General features: G+C 30.3%; 1 protein-coding gene across 4 annotated transcripts; it reads right to left on the bottom strand.

Moving 5' to 3' along the window:
* Positions 1 to 1,003: 1,003 nt before the first annotated feature.
* Positions 1,004 to 5,389, bottom strand: LOC100798867 (shaggy-related protein kinase alpha). Of its 4 annotated transcripts, none has more exons than XM_006605724.4 (13): positions 5,155 to 5,389; positions 4,393 to 4,565; positions 4,173 to 4,265; positions 3,414 to 3,473; positions 3,039 to 3,311; positions 2,889 to 2,963; positions 2,659 to 2,715; positions 2,395 to 2,535; positions 2,264 to 2,314; positions 1,967 to 2,062; positions 1,763 to 1,846; positions 1,448 to 1,550; positions 1,004 to 1,338 (listed from the first exon to the last, which is right to left on the bottom strand). In XM_006605724.4, exons 2-13 carry the CDS (start codon positions 4,555 to 4,557, stop codon positions 1,256 to 1,258), a joined length of 1,281 nt encoding a protein of 426 aa, XP_006605787.1. In that variant the 5' UTR covers positions 4,558 to 4,565; positions 5,155 to 5,389; the 3' UTR covers positions 1,004 to 1,255. The 4 variants fall into 4 exon arrangements, with proteins under 4 accessions (XP_006605787.1, XP_003555781.1, XP_006605789.1 ...); XM_003555733.5 differs by having other exon boundaries at positions 5,159 to 5,385; XM_006605726.4 differs by having other exon boundaries at positions 4,885 to 5,251.
* Positions 5,390 to 18,673: the final 13,284 nt, after the last annotated feature.

The raw sequence follows: 18,673 nt of genomic DNA, 5'->3' as shown, positions 1-18,673 counted from the left end.
ATATTATAATAAAATTGTCAGTTTTATTTATTTATTTATTTATTTCTTATTTTCAAAGATTTGCAGAGAGAAAACACTGAAAATAACCTTTTTTTTCTCTCTCTGTTTTCTACATTAATTTTCGAAAGCAAAAAATAAATTAAAATTAAAATTGCAATTTCATAATTAAACAGTGAAATTAGAAAATGAAAATATAAATAAATCGGTCCTTGTATTTTTAATAATTATATATTAATAACAAAAATTCTTAACTTAATTGATAATACTATACTTATAATGATATTATTTATTTTGAAATATATTAACTTAGCGCTGCTATACGATAAGTGTCAAAGAAATACTTTTAAACGGAGGAATGAATGCCTTGTATAATTTACTTAAAATACAGGGAGTGTGACTTTAATTACTAATTTGTTCAATGTAAAGAGATAGTGGTGAAGAAGGGGTGAATAGTCATCCTCAGATGCTAAGAAGCCACTAAATTGACCTTAGACCCCTTAAAGTAGTAAACGAATTAAGCTCCGAACCTTGAATATTTGGTTCAAAGTAGTTAAGGAATACCTCTCAACTTGAAAATGCCACATGGTTTTAGTTAGTCTCCATTGACGAAGATTTTCTTAACGTAAAAATAAAAGAGGAGAAAAAAATACCCAAAGCAATTTGTCACTTTACTCGAACACGCTTTTAATTGTATATATTCTTTGTACCGTAGGCAAGAGTCATACATACTTAGCCATCAAAGTTTATTTTTTTGTGCTCGCACACCTCAGCCTCAAATTGAAAATAAAACTAAAACTAAAAAAGGAGTGAGTCATACTAACTGTTTGATTATAATATAACATCGATCACTTTCACTTAAGGAGTTTAATATTTGTCCAGACAAGCACCAAGACTTCGTCCCAAGTCGTCCTAAAGAGTGGAAAAATAAACATATGCCCAGACAAGGCCATTACAACTTCCAACCACCACGCTAAGCATAACTAAATTAAACAACAACCCATCATTGTCTCAACAAATACAAATATTGATGCAACATTTAGATAATTGCAGACATTTTGTCCTCTATTGTATGTTACAATCTGCTGTGATACAGGAAACAGGGTATTCTACATAACCATCGGGGGTTGGGTGATAATGAGTAGCATGTATCTCTAAATCTGCTTTTACAGGGCAACCGAATACAATAAAGATACCAACAAAAATATCATATTAAATAGAAAAGGAAAGCGCAGCATTCTCATATGGAAACAACACTTCACGAGCCTAGAAACGGGCATTGCTTCCTTGCATGCTCTGGAACCAATTTCACCAAAATCTCAGATGGGACTCCTTTCAGTTCTGGTACACGCACCAATAACATACAAAAAGTCAGCCAGAAAATTATTAATGAAAACAAAAAAAGACCAGAGTCACGGACACGATAGCCTATCTTCCAAAATCAACATACCATGGGATTTGAAATTAAATAGTGGTGGAAGGAATCGGCCATTTGGCAAGCGAGTATTTGGATCACGAAGCTCGTCGAAGAAAGGATGCGTCAAGGCATCAAACTGCACCACATAAAGCAAAATCACAAATTACACATATTATCGAAAGTTGAGAAACAGATATAGAATACTAAGACTAGCAAACATAAAATTGACAAACACAAACTTGCAAAACCATCATCTGACAGAGGGAAACACTATTATTAAGCACTATTTTTATCTTTTTCCTAAGGTGGGATACTAAAAGATTGATAAGTCGTCAGATAGATACTCACAGCTGTGCACCGCAAGTTAGGGGAGTATTGTAGTAGTCTTGATACCAAATCAACAGCCTCTGGAGGCATGCGCTTATGGAAGATCTAGTAGAAGAAAAATCAGCAAATATGTTAGTATAGTGTGTTCAATAAGGATTTTGAAATACATTAATATGATGAGCTTAACAATAAAGTGTGACATGCTATTAAATTTATTTGTGAAACCTTGTGCCATGGATGTGCTTTAATCTGTGGGAATTTAAATTCTGTATAATTAGGGTTCATGCACTTAATCTCTTCCCTTGTTGGAGTGCCCAGAACCTGTCAGCACAACAAACAACAAATGATCATTTACATGTTATAATACTGAACAAGTAAACAAGGCCACCTATATAATTGATCAAGTCATCAAATAGGCCAATTCAATATTAAAAGGCTAAAGCAAAATATGAGATCAAGAGTTTAAAAACACTTGAAAATATGAAAGATATAACATCATAAGTTAAAAATCACAAAGATTACCTTGATGATCTCAACAAGTTGATCAACTCCACTCTCACCAGGGAACAGAGGCTGTAAAAAGAAAATACAATTTTTAATTAAATATACTAAACAAAAAAAAAAAGAAACAGATCACATCAACAGCCACCAACCTGTCCAAGCAGCAGCTCAGCTAAAACACATCCAACAGACCAGATGTCAATGGCTGAAGTATATTCAGTTGCGCCAAATATGAGCTCAGGTGCTCTATAGTATCTAGAACATATGTATGATATATTTGGTTCGCCTTTTACCTGTCAAAGGTCAGACCAAACAAGGAAAAATAAAACTACAATCTAACCCAGGAAAACAAGAGGTTGAATGAAGAGGAATGATTTAAGGAGGAAGGGGCAGAAATGCCAACATATATAACGTACCAAAACCTTTGCACTTCCAAAGTCACATAATTTAACCTGGTGAGTGTGTGGATTGACCTGCACAGAAAAAAATTCAGTTAGTATTTTCCATCCAACAGTCCTGTCACCAGAGTTTGAATTAATTATTTCCCATCTTTTAGCCACCCTAAACACAACCATAACTACGTAACACGAGAACCAGAATAAATTATCAATGATGTTATGCAAAAATAAAAATAAAAAGTCTATACCAATAGATTTTGAGGCTTGATATCCCGATGGCAGACTCCAATACAACGATGAATATAAGATAACGCCCTAAAGATCTGAAATATATCAAAAATAATTGTTACAGCCAGAACAATTATGAAAGCTTAAGACAGGAAGGGCAACAGTCATACCTGGTATGTATAGAGTTTCACATATATCAGCGGCATCCTTTGGTTTAACTTGTTGTAATGTTTGATCACACGATTAACTGTTTCAGGAACATATTCAAGTACCAAATTGAGGTATAGTTCATCCTTTTCAGTGGTTGAAAAGAAACAGTGCTTCAAAGCGACAACATTTGGGTGGTCAAGAAGGCGCATTGTTTGCAGCTCCCGGTTCTTGTACCTCTTATCTTGAAGAACCTTTTTGATAGCCACAGTTTCACCGGTTTCCAAGCACTTAGCCTACAATCACACCCAACCTCAGAATTGGCAATAATTATGTCACTTGTGTTGAAAAGGCTAAAGAAATGCATCTCATTTAGTCAACTGGATACATAATTTTACCTGGAAGACAACTCCAAATGATCCATGCCCTACAACACGCTCTGCCATGTAGCTTATAGTCTGAAAATTAACATAGATAAAAATTATTTTAAAGCAATAAACATATATAATAAAAAAAACCACAAGAACTAAAATAGACGGTTAACGAGAATATGTAGAATATGACAAAAACCACATTGCGACATTATCACCCTATCTAATAATATCACACGATTCATCAATCAGAAACCAATTGGAGAGGATAATCGCCAATCACAAGACACAACAAAAACAAGTTGCACACAGCAAGGAGTTATGTGAGTCGCCGTAAAAAGATTTGGCACAGTTACGATACGACGAAAACCACATTACAACATTCTCACCCTATCCAATAAGATCACAAGATTCATCAATCAGTAGCCAATCGGTGAGGAGAATTGCCAATCACAAGACAAGACAAAAACACATTGCACACAGCAAGAAGTTATGCACATCACCGTAAAAAGATTATAGTCAGCAAGCTGCGATCTGATATAACAACCAAATTGAGGATTTTCTTTTTCTGTTATTGACTTCAAATGTCAATATTCAAAATCACGGCAGCTATAGGAGTGGTGGGAAACATTTGCACACAAATAACAATATGAAGCTGTAGCATTGATTGTTTACAGCCTTCCAAGGTAAGCACAGTAAATGAGACAGTGCAAGAGTTAATCATTTCAAACTGCATAAATGAGTGTATATAAGATTGATATTAGAAAAAAAGGAGGGAAGGTATACCTGCTTGGGCTGACCATTTCTACCCCCAATGGTAGTCACAATGATATGTCCTGTCTCCGTTCCGTTGCCATCAACAACTGTGGCTTCCATTTCCTACAAAATGAAGAAAACTGTAAGTAACTGAGCCTGAAATTTATAACCAACCACACAGACACAGAGAAAATAAAACTAACATGGAAAAAATGAAAAATTTAAAAGAGCGGGTTTACAAATTACATACTCTATCATCCCTAATTTTCATATCGTTCATCTCCTCTGGCAATCTATCCGCAGCTGCTGCTCCATGCCCACTGGCTTCTCTCAAACCCGAAGTTGGTGCCACACCAACCGATGTCATCTTCGCTGAATCCCTTTTCTCTTTTAACTGCTGTTGCTCAAAAACCATTCATTTACCTGCCAGAATGAACAATTCCACCATAATTAATATATATATATATATATATCCTTTTTTTTCAGAAGCAAAATTGCAGTGAACAGGCTTCATAAAAACAGAACTAAATAGGAAAGTCGCACCACCGTTTAAACAAGAATTTAAGAGACAGAAAAAAGCAAATCCATTCCGTCCATAAATAAATATTCATTTTTTCCAAAAAAGAAAAAATTGAAGGAATATAAAAATAAAAATAAAAAGTCCGCCAATCTCACAGAACACCACAAATCCAACGAAAAACTCATCAGCAACAGAAACAGAAAACAAAATCCCTAAACAAACCTAAACCGAAGATCCCCGCAACCGAACGCGAAAAATCTCGATCCGAATACACAAAACAAAATTAACGAACGACGCACACGAAAAACACAAAACAACACCAGTCACATTGGAGAAACAAAACTGAAGAGAGAGAAGGCATAAAAATAAAAGGAAGAAATAGAGAGAGAAAAAAACGAATCTACAGTTTGGGAAGGAAGCGAGATGCGGAAACAGCGGTTAGAAGGAAGAGAAAGAGAGAGTTAGATCGATGGATCGATGATGATGACATACATACCCATGGCGTGTGTGAGTAACAGTTGTTCTCTCTGTTTTGCTTTTTTGTGTGGTGTGCTATAATGCGCTGCTGACAGTCAAAGAAGAAAACCAAACCATTCTATCTCTATTTATTTCTTTCTTTCTTTATTTTCTTCAATAATAATTGTGTATTTTCGGAAAATTAAAAAAATCTAGCTAGTGTAACCTGGTTTTTTCCTTCGCTTTTGACCGTTCAAACTTCAAAGTTCAAAACTCACCGTATTGAAATGGTAACAACTATTAATTGGCCACAGCGGCATGTGCCTCTTTGGCGCCTTCTTTCGTGGGCGTTTTTTTTTTCTTCTTTGTCTTTTTTTTTTTATCGTTCCCCAAAATATATTTATTTACAATGACACGTGAAAAATTACAACGGCTAACAAATGAATAGACAACAGCTTAATAATTTACTACATTTTTCTTTTGTTCTCGAGTTTAGCATGTTACAGCTAAAAGAAAACGGTGTGCTCAATAATTTCACATAGGTATGCGTATAAAAATGAGTAAATTCTTAACATTGTTACTAAATGTTATTAAATTATTCTTATGTACAATTACCTGACTTTCAAAAAAAATACTAGCACTCCACCCTTTATTACACTTCATAAAACATAAATTTTTTATTAATTATAATTTATTAAAAACTACAAAATTAAGAAGAAAAAAATATTAAATAAAATGCAAAATTTATAAATTTTATAATTTTCAATAAACTTTAACCAATAGGATGAAGTGTATTAAAAAAATATGTTAGAAAATATGTTCATAAATTTATTTTGTGTAAAATACATATAAAAAAATTATTGGATGTAATTTTTGTGTTCCTATTTTTAAAAATATGTAATTTTTCTTTAGTTTAAAAGAGAGACATTCAATCCTCTTAATTTTTAAATTCTATAATTTTAGTGTTTTTATTTTAAAATAAAAACATCTATTTTCTTCAATTTTTTAAAATCTACCATTTTACTCATTTCATCAAATTTAAAAAGTGTTTAACGATAAAAAAATTAATTTGATATGATCTAAATTTAGTATTGTGATATTAGATAATTTGTTTAATATTAATCTATGAACAATAAATGCTTCCAAATTTGAAGGAATGACCAAAATTGTAAATTTTATTTTTTTAAAAAAAGGGAGACTCAATGTCTCTATTTTAAAATAAGGAACTAAAATAACACATTTTAAAAAAAAATATAAAGACTAAATGTCTTTATTTTAAAATAGAGGATCAAAATTAAAAATTTTGAAAAATAAAAGAACCAAAATTATATTTAAGCGAAAATTATTTTTTAACAATTATTAGTATAATATTTTTACATTGATAACAATTAAAATAAAATATGTAACTTTTTTTTAACTTATTGTAATTGAGAATAACTTCTAAAAATATCCTCATTAAAAAATAACTTTTAAAACACTTTGGTTCAATAAAAATTCCTAAAAGCACTTTTAGTCAAGAATAAACATTCAAATATATAATAGTTTATGGAAACAACTTGGAGTTTAAATGAAAGTAATTTAACCTTGTTTCTTTTTTAGCTATAAACACAACTCCTACAAAAATTCTTATGTGCTAAGTACTTATTCAATAACTTATTTTTTTTATTAAGAAATTCATCTAACTTAATCAACAAATTTATATTCAAGTGTTAGATATAAATCCGTTTTAAAAATTGATAATAATAAAAAAAACAGTTTGATTTTCTTTAGTAATTGGGTCAATGATAGACAAAGTGAGTCAAATTAAAAAAAAATAGACAAGATTAAGTTCATTTTTTTTATAAATATTAAGTTCATTTTAATTCATAAGTACCATAAATATTTTATATTATTTTTAATATACTTGTTTCTGTGGGTTTTTCTTTTTATTATTAAAGAGTTATTGTATGAGATCTCAATAAAATTAAGTTAACAAATGATATCACACACACACAAAATTTACCTTGCACTGTTTGGGGTTTTCTTATATCACTGTTATGGTTTTTATACTGTACAAATAATTAAAAAAATTTATATAATCAAAATTAAAAAAAGTATATTATTAGAGACAAAAATTTATTATTATTAAACAATAATAAAATAGTGCATCTTAAAAAAAATATAATACGAAATATTATTATTGTTAAAAATAATTATTTTGTTTTATTAGGTAAAATAAAACAAAGACACAAGGCTTTTAAAATGAAAATTATGCTAACAAGTGTTTTAAAGATATTGTTTAATAAATTAATAAATAAAAAGCGTTTGATAAAAATTACGTGGAAAGCATGATCGAGTATGGTGTGTTAACATAAAATAATTCAAATTAATATTAACTATATAATTGAGTAATACAGTTTATAATAATAATAATACTAAAATATAAAATAAAATGAGATATGTAAGAAAAAAAAGTTGCACAATTTATTGAAAAAATTAAAAAATAATATAAAGACATTTATAACTCGAAATTGAATACTTAAATATATAATATAAAAGTAAATATTTATGCTTTTTTATGGATTTACAATATTTAGTTAAGTTGTCACACAGAAACATATTTGTTTGGGATAACATCAGATGGTATGGAAAAAAATAAAAATCCCAAAAACACTACCAAAAAGGTGTTTAGCGTTTTTCCATCAACTTTCCGATGTTTTTCATTCTCTTAATAGGGTTTGGAATGACAATAACGTATCCAAAATCTGAATCACAGTAACACTATGCAAAATTGGAAGCAACTCTATATTATTTTACCTTCTATATAAAAAATGTAAATTGATTTTGATATAAAGTGAAGTTAAACCAAACATCTCTTAAAAAAAGTTAATTAAAATTTTTGTCTCTCAATTTTTATAAATTTTAATTTTTAGTCCTTTTAAAATTTTTAATTCTTTATTAATTTTTGGTTAATATTTTTTTCTTCTCTAAATATTACTACTTATTTTTAGTCTTTTATTTATTTTTATTGTTCAAAATTAGTTTCTATTTTTTATTTTTAATCCTTCATTTATTTTATATTTAAGACTAATTTTGAGTAATAAAAATAAATAAATAAAAGACTAAAAATGAGAAGAAGAAAAATCTTAGAAGAACTAAAAATACTGACAAAAAAATAATAAAAAATTAAAAGTTATAAAAAAAACATTTTTAAGGGACTAAAATTTTACATTTTGAAAAAAATTAAAAGATTAAAAACTTAATTAAAAAAAGTTAAACCAAACATGCGCGTACATCTATTTAGTGTTTAACAGACTAATAAAGACACATCCAATTTAAATTCGTCAAAATTTGCGTACCATATAGGATTGCTCATTTGTTTTCGTGTGTAGCTATATTTTTAAAATTCTTTTGTAATTAAAACAGGACTATAATACAAGAGAACAGCACAAAACTTTTATTACTCTTCTATGCAATCACGTGGGCCTTTCTTTAAGAAATATTAGAACGGATTATGGATTATTTGATGATTGAATAATTTTAAAATTTTCTATTAATTCTCATATTTATTAGGTAAAGACCGTATAGAAAACATTTATTAGGTAAAGAATAAATTAAATATTTTAAAACTTTTTAAGATTTTTATTTTTTTTATTTTATTTAATATTTGTTTCATATATGACCTAAATTTAAATTGAACAATTTTTTTTAAAAGCAATTCACTTCTAACCAAACTGCATTTACAAGTGACTTGGTTCATTTTTCTTAAATTGGATATGTTTTATTCTTATATATTAGTTATTGGTGAAAAAGCTCAAGGCAGAGAGATAGAAAGAACAGAGAACAGAAACTGAGTATTACTTTAGATAATGCTCAAAGTGAACAAATCAATTTTTACATGAATACATTAAGTCTTATATAGTTAAACTTGTAATTAATTTGTAACTAACTAAACTAATTTATAACAATCTAAACTAATAACTTACTTGTAACCAATTAAACTAATTTTTATAATACCCTCGCAAGCTCGAAGGTGTTGGAGAAGACAATACATCAATATAAAAGGAAATGAAAATAAAATTTGAAAACTTAGAATATAGTTAAATATGTCGAAAATGCATTGACCAAAACAAAAATTTCTAGAAATCTTCGACCAACTTCAGCTTTCTCAATCTTCTTCCAAGAGTCCAAAGCAAACATCAAAGCTTAACTATCAAGCGAAATCAACAATAAGACCATTTGGCAGAAGCTAAAATCATTATTAATCTATGAAATTATCAAAGCTTTACCACTAAGCAGAAATTATACCTCAAAGTTTAATCACTTGGTAGAAGCAACAAGTATTAACCATCAAGAGCAAAAGCAAAACAACAATTCAATGTTTAACCATTCATGGCAAAAACTTAAACAATGCTTAATCATCACGGGCAGAAACTTACATCAACAAAATAGAAGAATCACAAAATCTGTCTTCTTTGAGGACTTTTTACAAACACTTTGTGAACCAACAATAACCAAGGCTTAACCACTCATGACAGAAGCTAACAAATGAACAATGCTTAACCACCACACATGATAGAAACTAAAATCATCAAAATAAGCCTAAAAGACTGAAACAATAAGCCAAAATTTTCAAAATTTTCAGAAGCATTTAATCAAACACCTTGTAGGCATAAATTGGGCAGTGCTACACATAGAGAAACTTACACAAACTTCATTTGGAGTCAAGAACTATCAATTCTAAGAACACATCCTTACTAGATGAGAAAGCTATTGTTATCAAATTTCAACTAGTCAATATTGTTGAGGAAGGGTACTCACTTTAGAATCTGATTTTGGATATGTATCTTGGAGTCATATGCCTCGTCCAAAACATGAGAGGGTAGCCAGATCATGCCTTTTCTCGAGGACACAGACGAACAAATCGAGGTTTCTTTGGCAGCACATTTGCTTGAGTTGTATCGTCGCCGATAAGCCGGTGGGACCGGTATCGACGATGACGACGTCGTACTCGATGGAGTCCCTGTCGAAGGATGTGGTGCAAAAGCTCCGAGAAGTTGAAACCCTAGAATTGGCATGTGGCTGAGAAGATGAGAAAGCATGGCGGCCAGAAAATGAATGGTAAGAATTATTAGCAATGGGGAAGGTGTGTGTGTGAGAGAGAGAAAAAAAAAGATGTATTTTTGTTTGCTTTCATACCATGAAAAAGTTTAAGGCAGAGAGATAGAAAGAAGAGAAAAGAGAAACCTATTACTTTGCATAATGCTTAAAATGAACAAATCAATTTTTACATGAATACATTGAGTCTTATGTAATTAAACTTATAACTAATTTGTAACTAACTAAATTAAATTGTAACAAATTAAACTAATAACTAAGTGTAACCAACCAACTAAACTAATCTTTAACTAAAGTGTAACCAACTAAACTAATTTTTATCTCTAATAATTGACTTGAATGTCACCCAAGAAAAACTGAATGGCTTGAATCCTGAAATTTCTATAAGCAACTGTCACCCATGACAAAGCTGAAGCTAGCATTCTTATTATTGCCATCCTTCCAACCTCGGTTAGCTAACAATTTTCTTCATAAAATATTAAGAAAACTTGTAAAAAGATTTATTTTTTGGGTACATAATCCTACTCTTATATAAATAGTTAGGAAAATAAAAGTGAAGTAGGCTAGTGCTGTGTAGTTGTTCTAGGTCCAAATTCTAAATAATAGGGGCGGTGCTGCTGCGGCATGTCTGAATCATGACCACTTATTGGCCGGTTATAGTCAAATAATCTATTTTTTTATATAGTAAAGTTCATTCTGTTTACAGTCAACAATTAATTTTGCTGATCATGTTATAGTCATATACATAATTAATGGACTTAGCTAAACTTTCCACAAAACTGAATGCAATTCCCCTTGCAAGAATTCAGCGCCAGCTCTATATAAGTGACTCCTGTCTCTCCTTTTTTTAAATGTCGATATCTTATAAAAAAATTGTTATCTTTATTTTTTTTAACACATTTACGATGAAAATGAAAAGAAAAAAGGAAAAATAAGATGGGAAAAGGGTATATTAAAAATCATTTAATAAATTTAATAAATTTAATAAAAACAATACTATTAACTATATATTTGAATTGATGTATCGTAACATTAAAAAATGCTTAACAAACGGATCAAATGTAGTATTTAGAAATAACAAATTAATTTTACACACTATATGACATATATAAGAAAATATTCAGTAATGCATTATTTTATGTGTTAATTAAATATAAAACGGTAGAATAAAATTAATGAGAAATCAAATACAAGGTTTGAATATCCAAGAGAAGTGCTACCACATTTAATATTCAACAGGGCTTCAAACAATATTATTTTCAAAAGAGAATACATCAAAAGAACCAAAACATACAAAGAGTCAAAAGCCATTAGGTACTCTCTTTAAGTCGTTTGTCCAACATTTATCAAAAGACAAAGAAGCTAATAAATGAGCTGACTTATTTGCCTAATTGCCTATCAACCTGCATGAATTAAGTGGAAACTTTAGAAATGCTCCAAATGTTCTTTCTAGTCCATCACTGGCACATGGTCAGTTCTGGATTTCCAAACATTGTGTTAAAAGCATATATTATTACCATAGTATAGTAGGATTGTCTGATTAGCCATCAACAATCTGTCGTAATATTGATTAAGCAAGCCTAGAGCAAGTACTTTGGCAATATCCAGAGGATGAAAAAGAAAGTGTAGATGACTAGCCGCACAAATAAGTGAGTAGCATTCCCATTATAGGTAAGTCTGTAATGCCAAATCATTATAGATGACTAGCAGCACAAATAACTTTATTCATACAACTAACCATTATTTACTATGTAAAAAATAAAAATCATTACTTAGGCTCCGTTTGTTTGTGACGACATAAATAGATTTGGTGCAAATGGAATTGAGTGCGGCTTGTTTGGTACAGTTGATACATGTGAGAAATAATTTTGAATTGAGGGGAACTCATAAAAAGTCTTTTCTACCCTTAGTTTTTGGTTTTCTTCACGTGACACAGAGAAAGAGACAAAGAGTCATAGGTTGTACTTACTACTGGAATTCAAACGCAATTGCTACTAGATTTTCGATTTAAGGTAGATTTGGATGTTCGTTTAAAATATAGTGTACGAATTTTAAGATAAATTTAATGATTCATAAATTTTATTTTACAAAAGAGTTTAGATGTTTCTCAGAAATGGAGATTGACCCAAATCTAGATTTGCACCAGAAATAAGCACTTTAGAAAAATTGATTAAATTGCTACAAACGAAACTAATTTATAGGCACTACTATTACTACATCATCAATTATTCAATTTACATAATTTTTATTTTTTTATAAGTAAATATTAGTTGTTAGTTTTTTGGTTAGAAGATCAGGATTTGAACCCATAACTTTATTTTTCTTTATTCTTTTAATTCTTCAACCCTCGTTATCAAGCACCAAATCAATCTTATAATTTTTATAATTCAATTTACAAATCTTATAAGGTGATCAATAATTTATTATATTAAAAATTTTAATGGGTTAAATTAAATTTTGGCATAAATGTGCATCCAAGGTTGTAATAGAAATTTTTCTTCATTTATTAAATTCTCTCCTTTCTTTTCATTCAAACTAAACAACTCATCTTATTTCTACTCTTAATCTAAACAATCAAATATTCAACTTTATTTTCACTCTTTCTCTTTTTTAATCATCTATCTTCTATTTATAATATTTAACTTTAATGACTGTATTAATTATATCAATTATCCTTGCCATTTAGATTTTAGAGGATGTTTAGTAGGAGATAACTTTTTAGTTTTATGGGAAGCTTACGAGGTGTTTGGTAGGGGGAAAATTTTGAGTTTCCTGAGAATTTTGGTTGAGAATCTTAATTTCCCATTTTGGTATTCGTTTGAAAAAAAATAAGATGCCTGGGAAACAATATTTTTCAAAAATGTTTTTTTAACAAGTTTCTTATGAAAAATTTCTCATGGGAGAGGTGAGAATCTTACTTTCCTTGAGTTTAATTTTTTCGGTGGTCAATCAAATAGATTTTACTCGTTCCAAAGAAACTTGATTCACAAAATTCATGATTCATGGGCATTAAAAAACTTATCTCCTACTAAACGCTTCCTTAATTTCCCATGTTTGATATGCATTTTAAAAAAATAACATTCATAAGAAAGAATATTTTCCTAGAATATTTTTTAATGAGTTTCTCACAAAAACTTTCTCATAAAAAAAGTGAGAATCTTACTTTCTCAAATTTAATTTTTTTTATTATAGTAAAAATATCATATTATTTTTATTACATTATAATGTGATAAATAATTAAAATAATCGATAAAAATATGTATAACTATTTGATTCCTAAAAAACTTATTTAAAGATTTTTAATAACTAACCAAACAATTCCTAGAAAAGATGAATCTTAGGATTTATGATTTCCAAGAATTATGATCGTTAAATATGATTTTTTTTTTCCAAATGCTCGCTTTATCCGATTTTGAAGTTGAGAAATTCAACATGCAAAAGTTTTATTTTTAAGCAACATCCAATAAAAATAAAGTCCCATATCAACAAACTCTTGGATTCGTAATGCATTAATAATTAGTGATAGTGCATGTACTGTCATTTCCCGTACAAGTTATTTTAAAAACATTTACTAATTAAATTTCTCTCATTAATTTATAAGCTTTTCTCAAAACATTACTTTAGCTCCCTTGGGCCATGACTTAGCCCATGCTTTGTAATTTGTCTTTTCAATCCTTTGTTCACCAAAAAAACACATTACTTTAGTATCGTTTGAACTTATAAATTACAATTTAATATTTTTTTTAATTTTTATCTCAATGCTTTAATAATTTTCTTCATTTATTTCTTTCTTTAATATTACACCATTTACTTTAATAAAATTTCTCCTTTAATATTGTACTACTTATTTTAATTATTATGTTTTTTTTAATATTTTTAATGAAATATTTAATCTTTAAACGAAAAAGATAAGAGATTAAAACTAACTAAATCGCGCAAAATCAAGAGAAGCTTGCAGACAAGGTAGTCATGATTTGGAATAAGTATCACCAAACAAAATTCAAGAATTAGCATTTTGACACACCATCTCTTTCAGTGTCCCCGTCCAAAAAAAAAAACCGTATAAAAAATGAAAATATACCACAGAAAATTGCAACCTATCTAAAAAAAGTTTTGTTTTCTATTTAGAGGACAGGAAAGGAAAGCACTTTGAATCTAATAACTAAGATACAAAAAAGTGTGATAGAAAGTACGTTCGTAGCATCTCTTGTTTCACCTAATTGATACATTTAAGGATGAACTTAGGCAAATTTTTTGTATGGGGTTACTTTTAGAAACATATTCCCGAAATGAGTATGTTTATAAAGTAATTCCTACATGGTGTCCTTTTTTTACGTGGAACACATGCAAGTCGCAGGAGGCATTGGTGCGTTTCGTGACGACGTGACACCTGACACTAGTGTCATCAATGCTGTTAGCGCGTTGCAGGAGGTTGGACTCGCCAGTCAAACTGGCGAGTTGAGGGTAGGGGAGTTCCGAGGGTGCAGGCCAGCAGAGGCCATTTCCGAGGGTTGCAGTCTGCAACGCGCAGAGGTTGCAAGATGTCGCTAGGTTCAATGGCGATTTGGTTGGGCAAAAGTGCCAGCACCAGCAGCGATTTGCGTTGCTTGAGGTGCTTAAATCCCCCTCCCCCGGACCATTCAAGCGAAAAAAAAACCACAGAAAAGAGAAGCTTTTGCTGGTGCTGTGCTTGAGCAAAAACGAAGAAGGGTTGTTGCTGGTGTTTGTGTTTGAACAAACTTTGCTTCATTTGTAATTTTTTCAGTAAGTTTGTTTAATTATTTTTTTATTTTATTTGTATTCTGATGATAATTAGTAATATATGTTATTAGTTTTTTTTTATCTTAAGTTAGTTTTAGTTAAAAATGATAAATTAAATTAAATTTGATAATTATAGTTTTATACAGTACATTTATTTATAGATTTAGTTTTAAATAATATTAGGTTTAGTTTTAGTATGTTATTATTTGTGTTATAAGAAACATTAGATTTAGTTGATTTGTTAATATTATTAGTTTCATTTGTTAATATTATTAGTTTGAGTTCTTAATTTTATATAGTAGATTAGAATTAGTTTAAATTTTTTATATGGTAGATTAGGAATAGTTTTAGTTTTAGGAAATGTAAGTTATTAATTTTATATGATAGATTAGGAATACTTTAAATTTTTATATGGTAAGTTAGGTTTAGTTAAAAAAAATTATATAGTAGATTAAGAATAGTTTGACGTTTCATAACTTATTAATTTTAGATTAGGTTTAGTTTAAATTTTGTATATGCTATATTACATTTAGTTTAAATATTTGATATGATAAATTTGAAATAGTTTTAATTTTTATATGGTAGATTAGGTTTAGTTAAATTTTTTTATATAATACATTAAAAATAGTTTTAGGTTCCATAAGTTATTAATTTTAGATTAGAATTAGTTTAAATTTTTTATATGGTACATTACATTTAGTTTAAATATTTAATATGATAAATTAGAAATAGTTTTAATTTTTATATGGTAGATTAGGTTTAATTAAAAAAATTTATATAGTAGATTAAAAATAGTTTTAGGTTCCGTAACTTACTAATTTTAGATTAGGTTTAGTTTAAATTTTTTATATGCTACGTTACATTTAGTTTAAATATTTTATATGAAAAATTAGGAATAGTTTTAAGCGAATGGATTGTCTCTTTGAAGAATTACAGATATCCATTATCTCGGTATATCCAATATGCTGTTGAGCCATACCCAAGGCATTAAGCAGTCTAGGATAACTTTGATGCAAGATATCTATAAACTAAAGAGATAACCCACCAATTGATATCAATATTCGGCGTTCTGATACACAAGATCCTCCTAAGAGGCGAGTGTAGAGCATACTAGCTGTTGAGAGTTTCAAATGATAACCATTATATGAATCAGAGTTTCAAAGAAGAGAGAACTTTTAGAAGAAAGACATTTTAGTAAGAAGAGAGTATTATTGGATTCAGTGTGTCTTAACATACAGACTCATCCTCTTTATATAGGAGAGGATTCGAAACTAACACCCAAAATCTTATCCGTGAAAAGATAAGATTATTACAACATAGAATCTACTTTATTACAGATAAGATAAGGTTGCATAGTCACAAGATAAGGCAACCTTTAAACTACTGACACGTGGCACACAACTAGGATAAGATAAGGATTATCCTTATCCTGAAGATTACTCTCTCTACAGCACACCTCTATACAGCTGTTTTCCAACACACCTCTGTACAGCTGTTTTCCATCCGTCATTAGTTTGACCTGTAGTCGGATCTGGTGGATAATGACAAGTTGTAATTTTGCACCTCTAATCTATTAAGACTTCCATATACCGGGTGATGATAACGGTATTTCTTCTTGTGCAGTAAGTCTTCCATTAATTGAGCATTATAGTCTTCCCAATCTCTGTTTAATGAAGAATAATCATTAGCTAAATCTTCTATCTTTTGAAACACTGGTTCTGGAACATAAAACTCTGTTCTAATTTGTCCATCATCAGTATTCTGGGGTATTATCCTATCAATAGGATAACTTTCTTTTGGCCTTTGAGATGAAGTTGGCAGATTTGGATCTACAGTTTTGTATAAGTAATTATTGATCTCACAGAGATGCCTTGCTAGCTGATGACGATAACTTTCTTCCAAGGGATATGCTTCAAAAGTTCCCCAGACTTGAGCTTCATTTCTAGACCAGAGTTGTCCTCGTTCCATGAAATAAGGACGATGAATGATTACAATAGAAACTAAATTCTCTAGGTGATCTTCTGAAATTCCTCTTTGTCTTTCAATATCTAGAATTTGCTTCAACTTCATGCGCCACCATGCCAAAGGGGAAAACCATTCTAACATTGTCCATAAAAGATATTCATCTTTGTATGGATCTGTCAACATGTTGTATGTCATCAAAGGTTTTATGGCGATGGGAATTGAATACTGCACTGTGTTACACCAGATGGCCCAGATGGTTGGTTCACACAGATCCCACCCAACATCACAGAACAATTCAAATATACCTCCAAAGGGTATTTCAGGGTTAAATATTTGTGCTGGGGTATGCTTGAATCTCATGGTTTCATGTAGAAAATGGAAATAATGGGACTTAGCATATTCAAGGATTTGTGCAGGAGTATGGGTGACTAATCCTGGAGGGAACATCTTAACAGTCTTGGCTGTCTCTGATAATGGTTTTGCCATGAATATCAGTGGGAATGAGTGAGTGGAGGTTATTACCTTAACAGTTTTGTAGGTTGGTCGGGAGAGAAAATCAGGAATCAAATTATTCTTCCCTTTGATGTGTTTCACACAAAAATCATATCTAGAGAACCAATCCTTGAGCCTTAAGATTTGAGGATCTGGTGGCATCTTGTTTTTGAACTCCAAGATTTTTGGAAATGATGAATTACCCATATGAACCTGAAATTGATGTCCCCTCAAATGAAAATCAAATTTTTTGATTCCATTTTTTACCGCCAAGGCTTCTTTGAATGTGGTGTGATAGTGCTTTTCTGCTTCCTTGAATTGTCCACTGGCATGGCCGCAATAATAATTCTTCTCTCCTTCTTGTTCTATCATGATAGCTCCCCAATAATGATCACTTGCATCAGTTTGTAATATCCTCTGGCCTGTTCCAGGGATCTTCAATGCTGGGGGATTTTGAGCAATCTTTTTGAGTTCTTTGATAGCTATTGTCTGTTCTTCTGACCATGGAGAAGAGTTTTTCTTCAAAAGTCTGGATAAAGAACTGGTATATTGGGCTGCTCTGGGGATAAAATCTCGGATATAATTTACAATTCCTAAGAATTGTTGGATTTGTTTAACCGTGAGATTTTCATCAGGAAAGTTTAATAGCTCTTGAGCTATGTGAGGCTGAGGCTGGTAGGTACCCTGGGAAAAATGCATCCCTAAGAAATCAATCTGGGATTGGGCAAGCTGGATCTTTCTTTCTGAAAGCATGATCCCATGTTGATCTGCTATTTCAAAGAATTGGTTCAACAATTTTTTATGAGAGGCAATATCTTTTGAAAAAAGGAGAATGTCATCTATGTAGACAAGAGTGTTTTCCAGAATGGGTTCAAAGATTTTGGTCATGGCTTTCTGGAAGAGAGAAGGAGCTACTTTTAAACCAAAAGGTAAGACTGTCCATTGATATTGAGCATTTGGGATACAGAATGCTGTTTTGTATCGATCTTCTGGTTTTAGGCCAAGTTGCCAAAAACCTGATTTTAAATCAAACTTTGAAAATAAGTTTGATTCTCTTATCAAGGTGGGGAGAGATGAAGCCTTTGGGATAGGGAACTTATCATCTTTAAGAAAATGATTGAGAGGCTTATAGTCAATGACTAACCTTTTCTTTCCCCTTAATTTTTCAGCCCTTTTTTCTACATAGAAAGCTTGGCATGCCCAGTTTGACTGAGTTGGCTCAATCAATCCTTGCCTTAGC

The sequence above is a fragment of the Glycine max genome, chromosome 20 (assembly GCF_000004515.6).
Source record: "Glycine max cultivar Williams 82 chromosome 20, Glycine_max_v4.0, whole genome shotgun sequence".
NCBI lineage: Eukaryota > Viridiplantae > Streptophyta > Magnoliopsida > Fabales > Fabaceae > Glycine > Glycine max.
Note: the sequence above shows the minus strand (reverse complement) of the source record. Positions and strands in the feature narration are given on the sequence as shown.